General features: G+C 46.4%; 1 protein-coding gene across 3 annotated transcripts in view; it reads right to left on the bottom strand.

Annotated features, from left to right (window-relative positions):
* Positions 1-22,835, bottom strand: part of LOC122170806 (cat eye syndrome critical region protein 2) — a 45,220-nt gene that overhangs the window by 15,055 nt on the left and 7,330 nt on the right. The window contains exons 2-7 of one of the 3 annotated variants that reach the window (XM_042838004.1): positions 9,411-9,594; positions 8,542-8,681; positions 7,948-8,052; positions 7,254-7,303; positions 4,684-4,853; positions 3,884-3,961 (exon numbers count right to left, since the gene is read on the bottom strand). In XM_042838004.1, the coding sequence (XP_042693938.1) occupies positions 3,884-3,961; positions 4,684-4,853; positions 7,254-7,303; positions 7,948-8,052; positions 8,542-8,597 (459 nt within the window). In that variant the 5' untranslated portion in view covers positions 8,598-8,681; positions 9,411-9,594. Of the gene's footprint in view, positions 1-3,883; positions 3,962-4,683; positions 4,854-7,253; positions 7,304-7,947; positions 8,053-8,541; positions 8,682-9,410; positions 9,595-22,835 lie in introns of those variants that run through there. The other 2 variants (XM_042838002.1, XM_042838003.1) reach the window with 2 other exon arrangements.

The raw sequence follows: 22,835 nt of genomic DNA, 5'->3' as shown, positions 1-22,835 counted from the left end.
TATCACTTAGGCAGAAGGCATTTCCTGAGGATTAGCAATCAGCTGGAGTTCCCTGGCTGGTGCTCAGACCATCAACCTCCCCAGGCCTATTATAATCCCCAGAAAAAAATCTGGCACCATGGTTACTATTTTGTTCTTGTTTCATTATCTAGAAGAGAAACCCCCAAGTGTCTTGGTAAATGCCCAGAAAAGTTATCTGTTTTACCACACATTCATTCCCTCTCTGCCTCTCCTTCTCCTACAGGCTGCTACCCTATAGTATCCACTTGTAGATCTCCACAATGAGCATCACATGTTATTTCCATGTCCCCAGTAGAAATACATCAAGATAATTATGCTTCTACCACAAGCAGCTACAGAAAGAAGCCTCCAGTATGAGATTCTTCACAATATCAGGACCTTAGCCTGCATTTAGGGGCAGACTGGACAGCACAAACACCTAGTCTGTGCTGACCTTTTTAGGCAAAACTCACAGCAGGATCTCATCACCAGGGAACTCTGCCTATGTTCTTCTCCTTTTTAGATTTTGCCAGCTATTAGCAATTAACGCTTGCACTAATTTCCTAGGGAAACTGTTCTGTGAACCCCAGCTTGTTTAGGTTAGCCACGTTCTCCTCACTTTCAGTCCAAAGTTAATTTTTCATCCTCTCATTCCATCCAATTATGCCTAATTACGCTCTTCAGTGTTGGCATAAATGTTCCTCTTCTTCAGCCACATTCCAGTGTTTATGGGCTTCCTCAGACACTTGCACAAAACTTCTGTGTTTCTGTACCTAGCTTAAATGTTTCTGCATAAAGCAATCCTTCCAGCTCCCTAATCATTCCTGCTGTATTTCTCAGATGCTTTCACCTCCCCATCAATAAGTAAACACCAGGATGCCCAGTACTGACACTGGTACATCAACTACAAGAGATTAAGAACTTACAGAATTAGGTCCTACATTTTCACTTTCTATTCTTTTCACCTCTTTCTCAACCATTCTACTATCCTATCCTCTACTCATACACTGCACATATCTTTTCAGCTGATCCTGACGGTCTTGAAACAGTTTTCTTCTAAATTTCTTGTCCAATCCTTAAATTATAATAGAAACAAAAAACAAAACAACAACACCAAAAAAAAACCTTTGTGTTCTGCAGCCATTAGGAAGAGAAAGAGGAGAGCAGAAACCAGCCACCAGAAGTCAGCACAGTAAAGATTTAATTGAGGATGTGACCATCAGCCTTTAGGTTCTCTAGCCTGTAGACCTAAGCCAGCCTGGCATGCCACACTGATTTGAGCAGGTGGTGCACAGGTAAGACCTCCTCCTCCACTAAATGCATACAGCATCCATCATTCAATACCTACAGAAACATGAACACAACATCCAAGTAGCAGTGGTGAAACCAGGACCTCTCTGAGCCTGCTGGGTGCATTGAGCACTCTAAGCTGTAAAGGCACAATACAGAATCCACACCACATTCCAGATCAACCCACCACAAATGTGGCATTCACACAGCAGGGGGACAATGTCAGGCAAAGCAGACGATGCCATCCTAACAGATCTCATAAGAGAAGGGATGACAAACTCAGTCTAGAAGGTATCTAAGGCTGCAGCAGATGCCCACAGTCACAGCATGTGCTCCCCTGTAGATCTTGCAGTAGTAGAGCAGCAGTGGCAATGCTGGGATGGGCTCTTTGAGACACTGCAGATGCAGAAATAGCTTCATTTCCAGAGGGACCTACTGCCTGCTGCCCCACTTACACCCATTGGAGCTGACTGGGCTCATATCTCAGAGTTAAAAAAAATATATATATGAGAAAACAAAGCCAAATAAAATTAGACAGGAGGTCCCAAACTCATACTAGGTGTGACAGACCTACTGGCAAGACAATCACAAGAAACTAACACAAGGTAAGCCTTCTTCTTGAAAGAAAAGGTGGAAAAGGGCATTTCTCTTGGCTTAATACTCAAGTGAAAACAACAACCCACACATCTGTGACCATGGCATCACCACCTCCTTCCCTCCGCCAGAGAGCACTCCAGGACACAACATTGCTGCCTCCCCCAGACCCCAAAAGGGCAAGTTTTCTCTCTTTTCCTTTGCTTCCAGACAGTGGGTATCAGACTTCAGGAGGAACCAGAGGCACAGATGCCCCCAGCGCTTTGCCCTTCAAACCCTCTCTGCTCTGATTTCTGCAGCACTGCCCTAATGAGGGTGCTGCTCAGGCAACTCTTTAATGAGGAGCTAATCTGAACCACCTGTTGAGAAACCCCCGCAGGATTAGGAGCCTATGGAGCAGTTGTATCTTGGGCAAACGCGGCATCCACTTCGTGGAGCTGGGAGGAGGGGGTTACCCCCACAAGGGACCTGAGCTTTTCTCCTCAAAGTTTGCCTGTTGCCCACCCCTTGCTCAGCCAGCAAACCATCAGACATGCTGGCACATTCCCTCCCTCCCTGCAGCACACACAACTGCCACATCCCTCGCTGTCTGGAGATTCACCACCCTGGTGCTGCCTGGCTCCCTGCTCCCCAGCACGGCAGGAGCTGGGAGGGCCCCCACTCACTGGAAAACGTTTCACTGGCCCACAGGCAGCAATTAACAACCCTCTGCAGCCGCAGACCTGGAGCACCTGCGGTACTGATTAGCATCATTCAGGCTCCATGTGTTTCCCACTCCCCTTCTCCACTGGGATTTCTGCTGCCTGTGAACAAACACGTGGCCCTGCGTTTCCTGGATGGGGGGCTTTGCAGAGAGCAATGCTGGCCCCAAACTGACCATCACCAGGGTCTTATTTTCCCCTCTGCAGGTTTTTATCTGCAGCATGATGAGAGGCTCTTCCTTCCTTTATGTATTCTAAGTAATCATATTTATTGTGGGGAGCTGTACTTTCTCCTTTGTTTTGCAGGAAACACTGACATACGTGGAATATTCCCTGCCATTCAATTTCCCAGCATTTGATAGCATTCTGGGACAAAACACCAGATAACTGTGCTTTCATTACATCTGCAGTGAGGGATTATGCCACAGCCTGATAGAACCAAGCCACTTTTTTCCTCCAAAGCTAATCCTGTGTTGCTTGACCGATTTCTCTGGGCAGCAGTTGCCAGTTCAAAGACCCCCCATCTCTGCCGTACCGTGCTCCTGGCTGTGCCAACGTGACTGTTGGGAGCTGAATGGTGAACTGAATTGGAAAACTGATCTACGTTAAAAATAACCCCAACCAAAGAAAAAAGGTTATATTTAACTCCAGTCGTTTTCCTGAGTCTGGTTCACTGCACACACACACAAGCAGCAGTGCCGTGCCATCAACGGGGCGGAGGAGATGAGGGTGAGGAGGCACGGATAGAGCTGCTTGAGCTGGTCTGACAAGCGCTTCTTTAAGCAGCCTAAATTGTGATTTTTGTTTCCATCTGATTCCCCCTAATTCAGCTCTGTGCTGCATCAAGTCCTTGTCTCTCTCCGCACTATCTACACCCTCATGTGTTTGCAGCCTCACGTTTTTCCCTTGGCTGAATTTCTGTCATTTCCCTTTGTAAGCCAGTTCTTCCAGCCCTCTCATCCTTCTTCAACTTTTCTTTGAACTGCCTCGAATGTGCCAGCACTTTCATTGAAGTGGAATTCCCCAGGCTGAGCGCAGATTTCCATATGCAGCTGCACCAGCGTCTGCAGCAAGGCCGGTTACCTCTGCGATCCAGAGGGCAGCACCTCCCTGCTCGCCATAGAAACCCTGAGTGTCAGCCTGCGTTTGACCGGCATTACCACCCATCTTTCTTTCAGCACGAGCACTTTTCAAACGGCTCCTTCCCACTGAATAGCGATGCTGTGGTTTATTTTTTCCCCCAGGAGGCATCTGCTCTCGCCTCCCTCCGTTGTCCTCCCCCTCACACCCCCCCTCACCTCCTGCTTGATTGGTTTGATGGGCTGATGGTCAGACATCCACCTGGGAGAAAACTCTGTCCGCTGTAGACGCTTCTCCTGAAACAGGGTTGAGAATTGAGGGAAAGAAAAAGAGAGTGGAGGAAATTAGGGCACATCAGTGACAGTGGCAGGAGAAACTCTGGGGGAGAGAAGTGACCATGAAATCCCTGTTAGCTTTACAAAGGTAGCAAACACGCTGAACTCAGTCCAAGAGTACCATGCTGACTGCAGAGCCCGTTTTACAAAGCCTTCCAGCTGAAGGATCCCACTTCTATTCTGACCCATCTGAAAACATTCCTTTAATGGACAGTACCCATCAGAGTCTGAAGGCTCTGACATACTATTTCAAGCAGACTTAAAGAGGACGGCCAAAGCAGCAACTGCCCCTGCAGTAGAGCCAGCAGAGAAACTGCAGTAAAAGTGAAATCAGAGGCAGTTTGCATAGAAAAGCCAGGCAGTAAATCGCAGCAGTTCAAAGCAGACAGATTCCCTGCTAGCAAGAAAGGGACACAGAACACAGCTGAAGACAGTAACCCCTTCAGCCATCCTACCAATGCTGATGTGCAATCATGAATCAGATCTCTAGCCCTGCCATTTCATCAGGGGGAGTCTTTCTCCCTGTAGATAAGCTAGACAGCCCCTATATCCGGGGCGCTTGCAGTCTGGAGGTGGGAGCAGGATGGGATGCTGTCTGCACAGTCAGCTCTCCTTCTGTCAGCAAACGTCCGTGCTCTTGGAAGTGGCCAGACAGAGGTAAACAGGATGTTATGCCTCCTCACCTTCTGTGCAATCATGTTGCAGATCTCCGGCAGGAAGTCTTCACTCAAGAGTTTGTAGAGCTGCCGCTCTCTAAGGGAAGTCCTCTCTCTGAAGCTCTCGGTGACCTGCCTCCATTCCTCTTCCGTCTGGCACAGCAGCCACCATGTCCCACGGCCTGGCCCTTGGGACCCTTCAACAGCATGCAAGAATGTTATCTCCACAGCAGTTATGACTAAGAACTTTTACCCCTTCTCTTCTCCTACTCTCAGGGCTTGGGAAGAGCAAAAGACACTGTTCAGGGTCACTGCTAAGGGAAACATGCTCTAGCAGTGTAAGCACCATCAATGAGCACAAAAAGTCACTGCTGTAGACCCAAAACTCTTGCCCCACTGGAAGTACTGTTGCCTCCCCTAGTGACACTGCAAGTGATGCCAAGACAGGGGAATGACACAGGTGAAGAAGTACTGGTAGCGTGGCACTCTCCAGTTTCAGTTCTGACATACCAGAGGAAAGGATTTAATTTGTTTCTGGTAACGGAGGCTGTCAGCCAGAGCAGGACATAGAGTAATGCAAATGCTTGATTTAGTCTGGCAGCAGAATAAAAACACTGGAAATGAATGTTATTTGAAATAAGCCAACATTTTTTTAAATTTTTTTTTTAGTGCTGCAAACCTTTGCTGCGGTGAATGAAACCTCCCATTCTACCCAAATGAAACGTTTTGTTTGCAGGCACTTGAAAGAACTGAAGAGGAAGTGAAGGACGGGGTTCATCGGGCTGCCAGATGAGGGGGAAGTTGCAGAAGTTCACATCCCATCCCTGCTTGATCCAGCGTCAGATCTGAAGCAGATCTCCCACCGCTCTGAAGCATGTCCCAACTACCAAAACATTCGGGACCGTTCTGCTTTGTGTGAAACATTTGAATATTAATGGTGAAGGAAAGGCTCTCACACAGTGGTTGGAACACCCACCTGGAAAGAGGCAACGCGGTTCCTGCTGCACAAATGTTTACTCAGAGCAGAGAAGCCTCATGGGTTGCAACTTGCATGTTTTTGCCCAAGGATGCTCTCTAGGCAGAGTTGGTGGACTGCTTTTGGGGAGGGGAAGGATTGGCTCAAATCCTTTTGGGCTGAGGAGCTTTCAAGAAAACCCAGGCTAATGACTGGCTACTGGAAAAAAAGCAACAGTTGCCGCCCCATCATAAGATGTCATGCAGCTTCTCACTGCGTTTTCAAAAGATTAACAATGAAAAAATAAAAATATGCAAAAACCAGAGCCTCTTACTCTCTGAACCTGACCTTGGTCCCTATGTGGTTTTGAACTGTCAGCAGCTCCCATATGCAAGCTATCAATCAGGTTCCCCCAGGAAGGCTGGGGAGCTGTAGCCTCCCCCTGATCCCCTGCCCTTGGTCACACACCTCAACTCCATGGCAGCTCCAGGTCACAGGCCAGCACACAGCTGAACTCACCATCAGCTGCAGCTCACGTTCATGTAACTGGGATGGCAAAGGAGCAACTTCACACTACTTTCCATCACCCTGGCTTTGTGATGCTGTCTCCTTGAGCCAAAGGAGGCGGAGGAGGACTGAAGACTGTAATACCTCAAGCTATTGCAGCCAACCCTACTGGGGCTTACTTGCGTGCTGCCCCTGAGTCTGCCCCCTCTATTTCCCTTCCCTTGCCAGCTGCCTGTGGCCGATTGGCTTCAAAAGCAGCCAGGACCAATGCACTGCTTTGTGCCACCAGAAGATTACTCCGCAGCTAAAGTGGCACAATTTGCCAGAAAACAATGATCTGATAAAACCCACAGTGTCTCATGCATGTAGCTTCAGCTCTGTCTCTTGACTCCAGAGCAGCAGCCAGGAAATCTGAGCACAAAAGCAGAAGGGAATGAGGCATGGTAAGACAATGCCACAGTTGCCTTTTATTCTGGTGGAATAGGCAGGCTGAGCCTGTGAGTTATGTGGAAGCCTAGGGATTCTCATGTATGACAAATGAGCCCAGGCCCCCTCAGACTCAGTTGCACATGATGTTGCCAACTCTCTTTTTCTGCTTGCCTCATTAACCCTTAGGTAGGTATCTCCCAGTCAGCACTTAAGAGCACTGAGCTCAGTCACCAACAGCCCCCAGGAGGGAGAGGTGAGGAGAATCAGGGAGGTCCTCCCCTGTCTTGGCATCACCGACCTCGCTCTGGGACCTCGCTCTCTTCCCAGTCCGTGCATGTGGCATGAAAGAAAAAATGTGCTTGCTACAAACAGGGGCTTGCATTCAGCTCACCCCTGGACAGGCAAAGGGCCATTCACAGCCCGTTTCCATCAACTTGAATGAGAAGGTAGGCCCCTAAAGCCTCATGTAACCCAATAAGTTACATCTCTTCATCCCAAGCTAATCCACAATAAGATAGGAAGCAGTCAGGTGCTCAGGCTCCCAGCTGCAAGGCAGCCTGTAATGCTAACCCTTCCTTCCAGACTTAGACAGACCACTGACAGACAGACTCTCCCTTTCCCAAGAAAGGCATCTCCACAGGCTTTGATAATTTACAAGCTGTGTTAGCTGATCATATCAACTGTGACCCCACAAAAATCTCTTTACCATTTCTTATCTGAGTCTCACGGATTAGCAAGTTCTCTTCTGCCTTCTCCCTACCAAAAAGAAAGAGAAGGAGTTATACAATAAATGCATTACTTCACATCACTGAAACACTGCTTCTGAAGAGAAGAATGAGGTTGCAGCAATGATTCAATGCAGAGCAAAACCACAGAAAAAAACCTACTCTTTTTAAATACATATGTTTATGGACACACACATACATATCTACACATATATACATTTACGACAGCTTTGAAAAATTTGAAGAAGTGAGGGATGCAGGGCAGTATTTCAATACTCAAGGGAAGTACCCCAAAATGTGTACGGACTCAAGTGGCTAAGATTTTGGCTTCAAGCACTGCGCAGTGAGTCAATGTACTCCTTATCAAGAGCATATCCCCTAACACTGCACAGAGGAACTGCATTAGAAGTGAGGCAGCTGGAAGAGCGATACCCAGTGTTTCACCAAGCTTGGCTTCCAGCTCAGTCAGAATTTTCTTTGGAAAGTGATCAAAGCATCCACCAAGCCTGAGCTTGCTTCACTTCAGAGATGCACTGAAATTATGGTTGCATGACATATACATACTTACCAGAGGAACCCCAGAAGCACATTATATTATTAATTGCAAGAAGTATCAGAGAGACTTTCCTCTGGGAACACATGCATCCCACATCTCTTGCAGGAACCTTTCCATACCTCAGCAAATTTTCCTCCAGTAGTTTTTTCCGCTTTGGGGGTCGCCCTCGTCTCTTGCCTGTTTTCCCAGGAACGTTTGGAGTATTTGTCTGTCCCCCACATCCCCTGCAGAATGGCAAAAACACCATGAAATATTTGCTGAGCACGGGAACTGTGGCTGGCGGGGACAGAGAAAGGCAGGGATATTGGAACAGCTGTGAGGAACCAAAGCAAAGGAGGGATTAAATCAGAGCAGCCACAGGACGGAGAGGAAAAGAAGATGAGGGTTTCCCCCTTGCTGAGAGCTTGCTCTGGGAGCCGCCGGCACAGCGCGGGGCAGCCAGCAAGGAATGTGGTGGGGCGGGCGGCATCGCTCAGCAGCAGGCTCTGCTGGTGCCACAAAGGCTGCAGGCTGGCTCCGGCACATTGTGCCACACAGGACAGCTCGCAGTCTGCTTGGCAACTTCGTGCTTGCCCCGTGCTGCTGCAGCCCTGCATTCCCAGCCACCCCCTCCCGTGACAACAGCAGTCAAGCGGATCCCCCTCCGGCCAGGCTGGCTGCGCTGTCCCCCTCCCACCACGCCCTGGGCATAGGGGCATTTGAGTATCCGTTACCTGTCTGGAGCCAGCTCTCCGTTGGTTTTCGCCTGCACTGGGTCCTCCTTGTACATCCGTGTGCCATAGAAATACCAGTACAGAGCCCCGCTGCTGTCTTCACCCAGCGGCTCCACACGGAGGCTGTCTGCGTCCAAGCCCTGCACCCACGGGGAGCCCCCCGCCAGACGGTGACAAGTTGAAAAGCAGCCACACTGTCACACAAAACATGATGACACCCCTCCGCAAACACCTCCCTCCTTCCCACCATGCCACAACAGCAGTACAGCTGCTCCTCCGGGTCGATCTGGGAAAATGTTACTCCTGGGGGGAAGGCGACGTTCGCTCTCCGTCCAGGGAGGGATTGAGATTGGCATCTCTAATTTGAATGGCCTCTCTCGTTTTAACATTTCATCTCTGGTGCTCCTGACAGCGAAGGTCTAATTAGTGCTGGCGACAGCCATGCACAGCCTTGAGAAGCTCCCTCCCCCTCTTCACCACCCTTCCCCCATCCCCCAATGCACTTCAGTCCTATCCTTTCATCTCACACCATCCCTCAGCAACACAGCCCCAGCTTGCCCAGCCCCGCCACTGCAGTTGGAGCATCTCCAAATTCAGTCATCTCAGAAAGAGTAGCTAATGAAGCCAACTTGCTTGGTGACTTTTATGTTACAAGCACATCCCCATAGAGCAAGAGCCTCAGGAGTAGTCCTACGTCATTGACTTGGATCCTCGGCAGGGTGAGAGCTGGGGAACAAGATGTGGAACTGCTGACCCATAGCACTGCCACCAAGAGTCTGGCCTCAAAATATCCTTCCCAAAAAGATTCCCTAATCTGGCCCACAGCCAGGCCATTTCCTCTGTCCCCACATTCCCACTGCCCAGCGTACCTTGAGGAGGTCAAAGACATCATCTGCATCGAGCCGGTAGTCACAGAGGCGGTGCAGGATCTCGACTCGGGTGCGCAGTGGTAGCTCCTGGAAGGTGGACTCTCGCAAGGGGTTGGGTTTCCCTTCCTCCAGCTCCCAGCGGTAGTTGATGATGTCCTCCAGGTAGCTGTGAAATGTCTGGGATCTAACCAAGGAAACAAACACCCACACATAATGTAGTTTGCCATGCCAGAAACACCTGGAACAATCAAACAGCTCTTCACCTTGCCACTTGCTCCTCATATCTGCCATCGCTAAGCCAAGCTCCTCTCTCTGCCCCTTCAATAGTTTTCTATGCACTGGTTCAGTGGCTTGAAACTTTAGTAGCTGACCGTCTCCACCACCACTATTTCCTCTCCACTTCACCACCGTATACCTCCTATATTCCTGTTGTGGCCCCTCTTCTCTTCTCCCTTGCACTCCAAGGTGCTTCCTTTTCCCACCCATCCAACTCTTCCAGTTGCTCTGGAGTACACCCACAGGGCCCAGCCAACACACAGGACCTGTCGTGCAGCAAAGCATACTTGCTCCCAACAGGGGTAAAGTGTGCTTTCAGAGTGAGGGTTCAGATCACTGCATTCTCTTCCCTAGTCTGCCAGATGATCAAATTGAACATTTGAGTTCTTCTTAAACACTACCCCTAGAATGATCTTCCTCATTTGCTAGCTGGGCCACATTAAATCCCCCTTTCTTTGCCAGCAGCTCGCCACATAATCCAAGGAAATGCATTTCTTACCCTCATCTGTTGAGGATAAATGTTCCTATCTGACACAGACTGCTGGTGGAACTTAAAGCTAAAAGAGCTCCTGGCTATATTTTAAGGAGAGCTTATTCTGACTGCTGAAAATTTAAGGGGAGGGTATGAAAAAAACGGCTGGTGAGGCCATGTGCCCCTACATACAACATTTTCTCGAGATCTATCTATACCAATTTGACATCCGAGACTTTCCAGTCTTTCTTAGTCTGCAAGCATTGAGTCCTGAGCATAGAGAAGGGGATCTCCCCCTCCCGCACCCCGGCCATTCCTGCACACACGGGAAGTCCATATGCCGGCAAGAACACCACTGGGTACACACTCCCACCAGCTCTCAAAAAGGCAGCTCAACTTGATAGGTTTTTGGCACAAACTCATTGCTCTATATGATTAATGGAACTGTGCCAGCATTACAGAATTGCATTTGCCCGAGAAATTTCTAACTACTACAAAAGCCATTATTTTTAAGCACGAGACAGAGGAGCAGGATCCAAGTGAAAGACTGTTAGAAGTCAATAAGAAGTTACCTATTAGACAGGGCGACTTAACGCACTTGGTAAAGACTGGACTTCTTTACAACAACCATGATGGGACAATGACTGCAAGAACAAGGAAACAGATGCCACATGATTCCACCTGGCAGTGTTTCCCTTCCTCCTCAGATGGAGAGAAATTGATGTTTTGCTCCTCACCAGCCTGCAGATTGCTCCCCACCAGCCTGCCTCTTTCTGACGTCAAATGGAAGCTGACCTCTCAGAGCCAACTCCTTTCACCAGATGAGTTTTATCAGTCTCCTGGTTGTATTTAACAACAGATGCTAGAATATACCCAGATCTAATGCCTTCTGCAGCCTAGAGGTTGTTTCCTCTGCATGACACAAGCAGATCACTGGTCTTTCCAATCTGAGTGTAATTGTTTTGCCTCACTAATATCAGCAGTCAAACACATGCAACTTGGGAAGTTCCCTACACGTATGATGTTTAGTTAACACAATGAAGAACTGCTCTGTGAAGTGATTTCTGTCTCGAGTACTAACTATAGTATACAAAATACTGAAAGTATGCTTTTTCTCTGAAATACTCAAGCATGATGCATTTACCTTCAGTAGCTGTGCATTCCCACAATGTCTTCCTCATTATTCTCCAACCCAACTTTCAGCAATGACTTCAACTTGGCAAGAAGTGTGGTACTAGATTCAACTTTATAGCCTTTTTTGTGTTTGAGGGTGCTCTTTGATCACACAAAGTTTAAATACTTGATATTTACAAAAGCCATCAGATATATATGTATGTATTTAAAAAATACATACATTTTAAATACATCTATGTATTAAAAAACAAAACAAACAAACAAACAAAAAAACAAAGAAGAAGAAAAAGATTCAACTCAAGCTTTCAGAATAGAAGCAGTGACTAGAATATCCTCTTCTAAATGCAGACCAACACCTATATTCAGATGTTAAGTCCATTGTGGAAGCATTTAAGCTTTCCAAAAGCATCTGAGTTCAAGGCATAAGATTATTTCATTACCTTTGATATAGATGATCTGTCTATTTACAGTAAAACTGACCAAAAAACCTCCACATTTTTCCCAGGATCCTAGTTGTGACATAGGATGCCTGGAAGAAGCAACAAAGGGAACAGAATTTTGACCTGTTAGCCTTCTGGCTGATTTTTTCTTCCACCAAAAAAGAGGGACAGATACTCTTACTACTCACATGAGCTCATTGATTTTGCTTTACCATTTTAGTTACTCTCAAAGAAAACTGATCCAGGAAGCCCTGCAATTCCAAAAGATCATCTGAAATCTTTGCCTATGCAACTCTCATTCTCTCTGGGGACTGGCTCTGTTGACTTACCCAATTTGGTTTGAGTTTGACTTTCACATAAGTGGCTAACACTAGAAATTTCCGCCATCCACTCAGTGTCCAATACATTACAAGCTCTGTTCTCAAGAGTACTCTGAGTTCCTACCCCCATCAATTTTCAAAGACGGCTACTGTGCATTTGTCGCTTTGAATAAGGACAGAAATGAGAACCAGAGATGGGAACCAGATGTCCCAAGGCATTCCCAATCACTCTCAATCTTACCCAATTTATATTTTCCCTCTTCAAGAGGTCTGGCTTCTTTTCTCCAGACAAACATGGGGTGCTCGTCTTCAACCTATCTGCCACACCTATGGTCTCCACTTGGCTGGTCTCCACTAAATCTCCCTTTGAAAAAAGGTTCTGAAACAGATCCCTTGGATTGAACGAGAAAATCTACAGAGAGCATAGCCAACTGTGAGACCTCACACCTTGGAGTTCTTCCCCATTAAGACATAAATGCTTCAGACTAATCATTTAGCAGTAGCTATAAAATCAGAACCCAAGAATCAGAGAGACAAGGTCCTGGAGAGGAGCGGCCTGGATGCAGTTGTCAAATACCTTTCTTTACAGCTCTAAATAAGACAGAGACACATCTGCATGTTTGGCAGTCCTAGAGCGTCTCTGCTGCAGTTGAGAATCTCCAAAAACCTTTCTTGTAGGCAAGAAGAAGGCAGGGAGATCACTGAGTTGAGATAGAGATACCTCTTCTTCCAAGCTTCTCAGCATCACTGAGACTTGTAACAGCACTCAACCAACAGAAGCAATGTTAAGTGACAAACGTCCTCTCTTTTCTCTAAAAATAACATGTGGGAGTGAATCGATGCGCAGACACATTCTGTTTCAGGACAAGTATCCAAAGGAAAATCAGCTCTTCACTGAAAGTAAGCTGGGGCTCCTAGAAACTGTTTAAGAGAGAGCCCATGGCACACAGTGATTGTCACCATTTCTCACCCTTCTCCCTTCCACTGCCACACAGCAAAAGCTTCTCCCATAAGTTCATTAGCAAAAGAAAACTGTTGTAGAAATCACCTGCAAAAGGTCAGAAGAGTTAATTACCTTAGAGCACTCTGAGACTGTGAAACTTCTTCCTTCCTACAGTAAGTCTTCTTCCCCATCCCAACTTCACTGGCTGCAGCACCTTTAATATTTCAGAAAACCAAGGCAGTTTCCCTCACTTGTTATAATATCTCTGCTCTGAAGCTGCCACCCAACATGCAAAGCAATTTGGATAGCTGTAGTGGGGAAGTGGTGGTATAATACATGACTATCTACACGATATGTCCCAAGTGGATGCAGCTGATTTCTCTCATGAGCCCAATGTAATTTTTCATCCCTGACTGTGCTCTGAACCCCCTGGGCTGTTGTCAGAGGTCCCTACCTTTTTTTGCAATGATTAGCAAAGAGGTCAAGCTGAATTGTACCTGTGGTTGAAAATTTTAATCATACCTCTGTGCACATAAAAAGAAATCTGGGGCACAGGGAAGGACATGACCTAGCACATCAGTGTCAAAGGGGAGAAATAACTGCAGACAATCCACAAGAGTACTAGCGAGGCTTTGGCTCAAGTTGCCTGTGATCTTTAGCAGCAGCTGCAAAAAAATCAGGGCATAAAGACGGCACGAGCAAGTCTAAGGAGGGGCTCCCCCCAACATGGGTATCAGCGTCCAGAACAGTCGGAGAAATTATACACCCCCAGAGAGCCCAGCGCTGCAGCTCAGCCATCTGCCGACCAGCTCCCTCCCAGAAGAGGGAGGTTTCTCCAGGAAATGGGAGCTGAGCACTCCATCCTCCACCCGGCCATCCCAATCCTGCAGTCTGCCACTGCTGGGGCTCATCCCACTCCCCAAGGCACCCTTCCCATTGCCTGGGGTTTTGATGCATTGGGCAACGCTTTGCTGTCAGAAAGACAGTGAGGACAGTTGCGGAGCAAGCCCCTTCCCAGTGCATACATGCTTCCTGCAGAGCTGCCTTTGGACACTGCTAAAGGACAGAGTAAACATTTCACAGGGCTGACGTGATGCAGAGAAAAATTAATTTGGAGCTCCTGGTGAGCTCAGCTGGGAGAAGATAGCTGCCCCCATGGACCCCAGCCCCAAGGGAACCCTGCAGGGCAAACTCAATGTGAAATCTCTTTTGAGTGAATCCAATAAGAGTAGGGCTGGAAATACACACCTACACTTATTTGTTTGGTTTGTTGTTTTTGTTTTAAATCCTCATCTCAAAAGGAAGCAGAGCCACTTGTGCTTTTTAGTTTTAAAGTCTCCAGAGTACATCAAATCTTGGCTGGGAAACTGTAAACAAAATCAAGCCAAAAAAAAAAAAAAGAAAGCAAAAACAAACACTGATTCAGTAAGAGAGTCCTTGTGTCAATCCGCACTTCCCGCAGGCAGGGTGCCATGGCCCAAGTATGGAATTACTGTCACAGCATACTTCCCTATGCGGTCAACTGCTGCCAACTCTGTTACAAGCTCCCCCTCACCACTCCAATTAAAACAACAACAACAACAACAAAACTTTAAAAAAAGCACACACAAAAACCCCAAGCCTGTGAGAGTAAATACTGGATTACAAGAAACATTAGGATAAGGAGTTGGAAACACTGGAGACAAAAATCTCTCACCGATGCTCAGATACTGCTGGCACACATAGATAAGCCTTGTGAAAGTTCAGATGCTGAATAATTGCCAGGACCACTAGCTAGGATATCTATCGCGTTGACAGGGTTCTAAGTCTCCTTCCATTTAATTTACAAAATGCAATGGGAGAGTAAATACTGGAACACACTTAAGCTACAAGGGCTGGTAAAATGGTAAGCCTGACCTACCTCTTATCCCAGAGAGTGCATTCTGCACCCAAAATTAAAACCAAGGAGCCTGACCAAACCAGAGGATGACAGACAGCATGAACAATTATAGACCTCCTCCAACACTGAGGACATCTTCAAAGTAGTCTGTGAGAAGGAAAAGGAAAGCAAGACTGGGAGAGCTCAATTTTTTCCCCCCAAAGAATATTTAAACAGGAACAGAATTACTCTTGTATTTCCTTTTGCAGAGTTAGCCAGTAAGAAAAATAACAGAAGTGATATCTCTATCTGGTAAAAGCTTTAAAAGCTGAAAAAGACTTGGATTGTCTCAGCCACCCACCATAACTGTTGCACTTACAAGAGGAAAATAGACTTTTTGGGCATCTAATTCATAGTGAACAGGATTATTTTAATTTTTTTTGCCTCTGTGATCTCTCAGTTAAAAGAAACAAGAAAAATCAAGGTCTCATCAGAACAGATGTTTTATCATGGAATTAATTTTATGGACTGAAGATATTTCACCTTATGGGCTGGCACCTTTTAAGTTCTGAATTGGCAAGAAGGCACCAGCTTGGTGTTGGGAGTCACTCAGGTGCTAATGAGAGCATTAATTGACAGATGGCATTCAAGATATTTCCCCCCGCACAGAAGACAGCTTCTTTGCTGTAGCAGAGATCAGGAAAGCTTAATTCTTAACAGGCACACAATGCTTCGGCACAAAGGCAAGCCCAGTAGAAGGTAATGGGAAGGATTCAGGGTTTGCTGGGATGACCTCAGTCAAACATCATTAACAGGGTCAGGAGAAGCAAAGCCTATTTCAGAAGAAAAAATAATGTAAGGGCCCCCATGATCAATCTATCCTGGCTTGTCAGAAAGAGAAAGCTTAGGCTGACCTCAGAAGCAATATGAGTTAGTACTACCAGCCTGACCTTGAGCTCTCATGTAACAATGGAGACTTTTTTTTTTACTGTATTAATGAGCTTTCTTATCTGTGGCGGGGGAGGAAGGCTTATGGACCAGCTTGCACTTTACCTTCAAACCACTTACCTTACTCAGAAACTCAGTCAGGCACGATGCAGGGGGAAAAAAAAAGACACTACCTCATCCATTGGGGATGAAAGAAAGGGTCAGATTGGAATATTGCCTATTTCTTTCCAAGCCCTCTGTGCGCGTCTCACTCAGAAGGTGTGCAAGCCAACACGAAGCGTGTATTCTTCAGACCGTGGGCCAACTTGTGATCAGCCTGGCAGAAGCTCAAGGGCAACAAGCACCTTGAAAGGCCTCCCCTCTGAGCACTTCACTGCAGCAGAGCAAAATGACCGAGGAGCAGGAGATCCATGAATCATGACCTCAAGCTTTAACGCCCATGTTTTGTTTCCAATCCAGCCAGCAGCTTCCTGCGTTGCTGGTGGGGACTGACCTTGAATTCCAGCCAGGACCAGTCATGAGGGAAGAAGTAACTCCTGGCCTCACCGAATTGGTGACAGCAAGCTCTTTGCAGAGCCCTGGGAGAGAGGAAACAAACTCCTAGCCTTGCCCTGCTTTTCCTTGTTATCATACCATGAGAAAACCAGCTGACCTACATGGGGCTACAAAGGAAAGGAGGACATTTTACATTAATGGACCCTGAATAAGACCATAAAACAGGAAAAACAAAAAAATTGTACAGACTTCCAGAGTGAAGTTCATACTCCCACAGTCAGAAAGAGAACAAGGATTGCTGGCACAGGAGTCCAACACTATGCACATACAGGCTTGCCTGCTTTGCTTCACTTTCAGCTAGAACAAGTTTTCTGAATGCAGGCACTGCCCAAACCCCAAGCAATTCTATGGCATACTTGTGTGACCATTCAGGAGTGTTGGTAGTGAAGAAGAGGAAAGAGAAAATAAAAGAATCAAAGTGCTCTGATCTCTATCTTCACCTTTGCATGAGTGACATGGGAAGACATTCTTTCTACTTTACAGCCATGGTTTTATTTGAAACCATAAGAACAAAAAATAGCCAGTTAGTAAAAAATGGTCTGGTCAAACTGCTGGACTGAGCAGTCTGAAACACAAGTCATGGGAGATTTCCACATCCCTAAAAGATACAGCTAAGACTCTCACAGAAGTTGAGGACAGCAGAGTAAAGTCAGCACCCCAGAAATTCCTGTTCCCTACCACTCACTTGCCCATCCTACAACCTTTCTCCAGAGCTCAAATGTGGCACTGAGACCACCAGAATGAACAGGCTGAAGAAATGCTTAGTGGAGACAACAGGATTCTGGCGTAGTTTAGGGCCTTTCCTCCAGCATAGCAACACAAAGTTAGGACAGGAGGTTCTCCAGCAGAAGGGCTGCTTGATCTTACAAAAGAAATCTAATTGGCAGTGTCGGATACAACAGAATCTACCATCCTCCCAGCTGAATTCCTAAACTGCTTGTGTTCAAGACTGGATATCAGGAAAAGGTTCTGCACCAGAGGGCAGTGGGCATGGAACAGGCTCCCCAAGGCAGTGGCCAGGGACCCAAGCTGCTGGAGTCTAAGGAGCGTCTGGACAGAGCTCATCAGACATATGGTCTGATTTTTGGTGGTGCCATGCGGAGCTACAAGTCAGATTTGATTATCTTTATGGGTCCCTTCCAACTTGGAATATTCTGTGATTCTAGGAGAAGACTTAGCTCAGAGAAACCAAGGCTGTCAGTAGCTAAGAGCATTCTAGTCCTGCTCCGCATCTTCTTCCATCTTACCTTGAGCAATCTTCCATGGAATAAACATTGGAGAAGCTGGAAGGTGAGCTGGCAGACATGCTGTATCCCACAGAGAAGCAGAATAGGAACAGCTATGGAGCGAGGCAATGTCTCCAGGGAGGCTGAGAGAATGGAGAGCTGATGTGGGCTGTCTAGTCTAATAAGGGATCACACCACAGGAGCATGTGCTGGCTTGACAGAAGCAAGTGCAGCCACTTAACCTGGACATGACAGCAGAAGTGGGAGTGTTGCTTTGCTACCCCAAAAAAAGGGAGCACAAAGGAAGAAGGAGAAGCCACAAGGTCACCACAGCTGCTTACCCTTCCAGGGAGGTTCCAGGTCTGCATGCGCAGACTTCTCACCCTAGCAATGACAGAAAAACCGGAAACCAGGCAAGTTTTCACCTTGGGCTCTTTAGTGCTACAGTCACCAATGCATGGATTAGATGGAGATGCCCTTTCACCCGCTGAGAGCCAATGTGTGCTGCCTTCTGTCTCATATAGGCTCATTTCCCTCATGTGAGAACCATGAGGCAGTAGGTCTGCTCCCTCAAAGAGGAAGCCAAATGTAAGAAATGAACTCAGCTCACGAGCCAATATGGCAATAGGGCATACTTTAGCTTTCTTCAGCTGCCCATAGTCCATGCTTTTCCCGTGATTCTGCTTTTTTTTTCTCTAGCAGTCGCCCTTTGCTCAACATAACAGCTGAGAGTGACTTGTTTGTTGTTTTGCTGAGAGAAGACAGAAAAGAAGAAGAGATATTGGAACTGATAGAGCACTGTCCCATATCAGCCAGGTCTGAAAAGGCTCTTCCCTTTGGCTGGCAAATGCTGGGGACAGTCAGGAGTGCTGAGATAAGTGTCTATTTGATCTTCTCTCCCCCATTCACCCTGGGTTTCTCACTGTTTTATGTTCACAAACCGCCAGGGCAGCTAATCAGTGCTCTGTGACCCCTGTTAATTGGGCTGTGAGAGAGAAAGGCAGCACTGGCAGGAGAAATCACACATACCTGTTACTTTGAACTGTCTTGCCATTTTCCATCTCCCTGCTTGCAGCAGCTCCAAGCGCTCTTCTGCGAGCCAGGGCTTCTCTATTGTCATCACCAACCCCAGAAACAGCAGGAGAGGCCACAAGTGTTATGTATAGTTGTCCTACCTCTAACACCTCAAGGTACAGGGAGACAACAAAGAGGAATGCTGCATCTTCAACCTAACTCCTTCCACGTGAGAAGGTAAAAGTGATTTTTGATGAAGGAAATACAATCCAAAGGCAGTGATGACCTGTCTTCCTATATGCCAACCTATTCCTGTCTTTATCTGCCTCCTTGTTGCTCTATCTCCATAACAAAACAAGAAAATAAGCAGATGCCCAGCATCCAGTTCTCTGTCTCAATAGAACAGCAGCCTAATTGGCCAAGTAAGCTGGAGAAAGCAAGCAGTTGGTGTGAAGATGTAAAGCGCTGAAGGACAGAAGGGTTGGGTTTGTCATGTCTGGTGGGTTACTTGAAGGATGAGGAATACATATATGGCTAATTACATACACACTGACTGCATTTGAGCTTTAGGCAGGAACAGGGGTTGTCTGCGTGTTTTTGTTTGATTAGAGAAGGGAACAAAGACGAATATGAACAGCAACAAAACCAGAGAAGCCAGAAACATCCCAAACAACAGCTGAAAGTGTACAGTGGCAAAGGAAGAAAAGTCCTGGGTGTGATAGGGATGAGGACAAGAATGCATATACTGCCCAGACAAAGTAACAGAATATTAATGATAAGATAAAACTTACTTAAAACATAACTCTTCTTCACTGCCAGCTCAACCCTTTGCTCAGCTGAGTTTCCATGAAGGGAAAATTTATGCTCTCAGTACAAAGAAAATTTTGGTCAAGAGGTACAGTCAACAGGAACTCTCCCCCATTACTGATGCTGCAATTCGACCGAAAACTTATAATTGCAAATACATGGTTTTGGATAACTGGGATAAAAGGGAGAAAGAAAACTAATTTTGCTGGAAGATCCTGAAACCTCACTGTGGTGAGCACGTAGTTGTTGCTAAGTAAATATGTGAAGACACATGTGAATCAAAGTAGAAAGGTTTACAAGGAGGTAATTTGAGACAATTTTAAAAATCTTTTTTCCCACCCCCCTTAACTGTAGTACTGCATAAATATTATTGATTTGTGCTATCTTCCACAAGTATTCCTGAGTTTGATTCAGGTTGACCATGTTCAAACCAAAGGTGTGTTGAAACTCACCTGCTCAGATTTGCCATATTAACCCCACAGATACTGTGTACTCCACAGCTTATCCAGTTTCACCAAAAGGTGCAGTAATGAATCAGTTGCCTTCAAATGTGAGGTACAAGCCAGAAGATGAGCAAGGAGAGGTTTAAACTCCAAGTGGAAATTATTCTCAAACTATTCTCAACAACAACCGCTATGCATTTGCCTACCACCACGTTGAAACATGCATCACAGCTCCAGCATGTGCCCAGGAAAGTAGATAATATTGAAGCTTTTTTTTTTTTTTTCCTTCATGCCTAAAAATACAAATCTCATTTCCTTGAGATACAGTTGAAATTCTAAACTAGGCATCTGGAAAGGTCTACAAATCTTCAGAAAACTCCTGGAAGGATGGTCTGTCAGATATCCTGCTTGAGTGGGAAGACGACTTGAGCGTCTGCCAAGCAATGAATGGTTTCTGCTTCTTTATCAGGGCCTGCACTAAGAGCAAATATCATTCCTGGAAATGAGTGCTGGACGTTACAAAATAACTGTTTCCAAAAAAATCTGTAAATTGATGGAGGCAGAATACTGAATAACGTGGGATGATCACTTTGGTGCCCAGTTCTTCAGTCACAGGGGAGACAAGACGCACACCCCCAACACTGTCAGATGCTCTTTACCATCCTTGAAGAATCAATCTGTTTAGCCAAGGGAGCCCAAGAAAGAGGCAGTGCCAGTTACTGAAGTTTTACCCAGAAAGGAAGGTAGAGTTGGTAACAGTGTGGTACCATCCTGCACTATGTTCGAGGTGGAAGAGTACCAGAAAATGACATTTCACCCAAGACCCTGCAGAAGGTTAATGATAGATAGAACAGAAAAATTTTCTGCATCATGCTTGAAGGAAGCTTGGTGTCCAGGCGGCATGTAATTCTGAGGGATATCTCAAGGGAAAAGTCTAATTGTATGCCATTTCTCATCGTGTGATGACATTGATCTTGGCTGAGAAAGGGCCAGGGAAAATGGTTTTCATTAAGCAATGAACTCCCTGGAAGGCTAGCAAATAGGGCTGGAGAGCTGAGGAGAGTCAGAACTCAATGCTTCCTTACCCAAAGAGATCCATCACTGCAGCTAGACTGGGAACATAATTTTTCCCTGACAGCACGCTAAGTAAAGTGGAAGGAATCTCCTGAGACTCCAAAGTGCACTTTTCTGCCAGGCTCAAAATCAGAAAAACACGCCACAGAATGTCAAGAGGAAGAAGAGATGTCCAGAGGCTCAGCATCAACACCAGGATGTGTGCTGAAGGCACTGGTACACATGCTGGTACCCATGATTAGGAAGGTAAGCAATGCAGTGTCATGATGACCAGCACTGAGATTAGAACACGGGTGCACTAGGCAGAGAATACACTAATCTGTAGGACACAGCTGGTCTCCTGGTGAAACATCATATCACCAAGAGAAGATTAAGCAGCACTGATGCCAAACTGGAGACTTTACAAGCACAGCAGCAGGCAGTAGGCTTGATGACACTGACAGACTTAATGGATCAGTAAATTATGTCACTCTTTGGATGCAACTGAAAAGCAAGGAACCAAGGTTCTCCTCAGAGCATACGCTCACAAGGCAGTAAATCTGAGACACACCAATTCCCAGGGTTAGTTTTAGAGCTTAAGGAGCAGCTTCGAGGCCTCAAAACAAAACTATCCTGGACACTTCTGATCACAACTCAACAAAGGGAGATGCCTTCCTTTCACAGATAGGAGGCTGGATTTATTAAAAGGAGTCAGACAAAGCTGGAAGCAAAGTGCTGATCCTGAAAGGCCCTGATGAGCAGGTGAGAGAGAAACTCCTCCAATCACAGCACAGATGGGTGCCTCCCATCACTGATGGTTGCCTCCCAGCACCCTTCAGGAATCTGGAATGCTGCATTCTTCTCCACTCAGCTCTTTCCACCTCAGGCTTATCAGGCATTGAGGATGGGAATCATTCCTAGGCATAATGATGCCACAGCACAGACAGCTTTCGAAGCCTGGGGGCTTCTGCATTGCTACTCTGTCAAGTACCTTGGGCTTTGAATAACAAATGCCTGTCCCTCTAGGGACCAAAAAGAAGAAAAAAAAATTGGTGTTAGAATTATTGATTAGCTAACCAAAGAACTATCCACAAGTTATTAGATACAATAAAAAGGGAGAGGAAGGATCTGGGTGCTCAAGAGGGAAATGAGTACCCTTGGGAAAGCTAGCTCTGTCCATCTGTGTCAGTGGCGATGCTGGGGAGGCTGGGAGGCCAGCCAGCTACGGCTTTGAAGGGCTTGGCTAAGAGGGGCTTTGATTTACATAGGCTGGGTGCATAGCCAGTGCCTACTTATCTGACCTGGAAGAGACGTGCGGCCCTTCAAGGAGGAATCTCTGCTGCCACACAGACAGAATTATGTACGAGAATCGCTGTGCTCTGACCACACTGCCTCCAGGTGCACAGCTTGACTCTTAGTATTGAGTTATTTCCTCTCCTTTTTGTGGCTTACTCTACGTGACCTTGGCAACCAACCACACACTGCGCATGCTCAACAACAAGCTGCTCCAAAAGTGATGAAATGAATGTTAAGGCACAGTACCTTCTGTCTCAGTAGGGATGAACACAGCTTTCTGGATGGTCAAGGACAATGGAACATACCTAGAGCCTGACTTTCACCTGCCGACCTGATACAACAGCAAACACTTTGGTCCATTTGTTGTGGCACTTCATTTCTCCCACCGATTGCCTTAAAAGCACCACCCAGGCTTCAGTCTGTGCTTTCTGATTTTCATCTCTATACCTTTCTCTTTCTGCTTCTGTTATTTGATGGTGACACTCATTCCAAAGAGAAGCAGATCAACTCCTGAGAGCTGGAGCTGATCAGCTTAAGAAAGACACAAATACATCTCTTATATTCTGAAAGAGCAAATAAGAATGATGCTCATTGTGCTTCACATTCAGACTGGAAGAGGATCATTACTTACTATTCATTC

The sequence above is a fragment of the Centrocercus urophasianus genome, unplaced genomic scaffold (genome assembly GCF_019232065.1).
Source record: "Centrocercus urophasianus isolate 14NV4802_14NV808 unplaced genomic scaffold, USGS_Curo_1.0 seq_73, whole genome shotgun sequence".
Taxonomy (NCBI): domain Eukaryota; kingdom Metazoa; phylum Chordata; class Aves; order Galliformes; family Phasianidae; genus Centrocercus; species Centrocercus urophasianus.
Note: the sequence above shows the minus strand (reverse complement) of the source record. Positions and strands in the feature narration are given on the sequence as shown.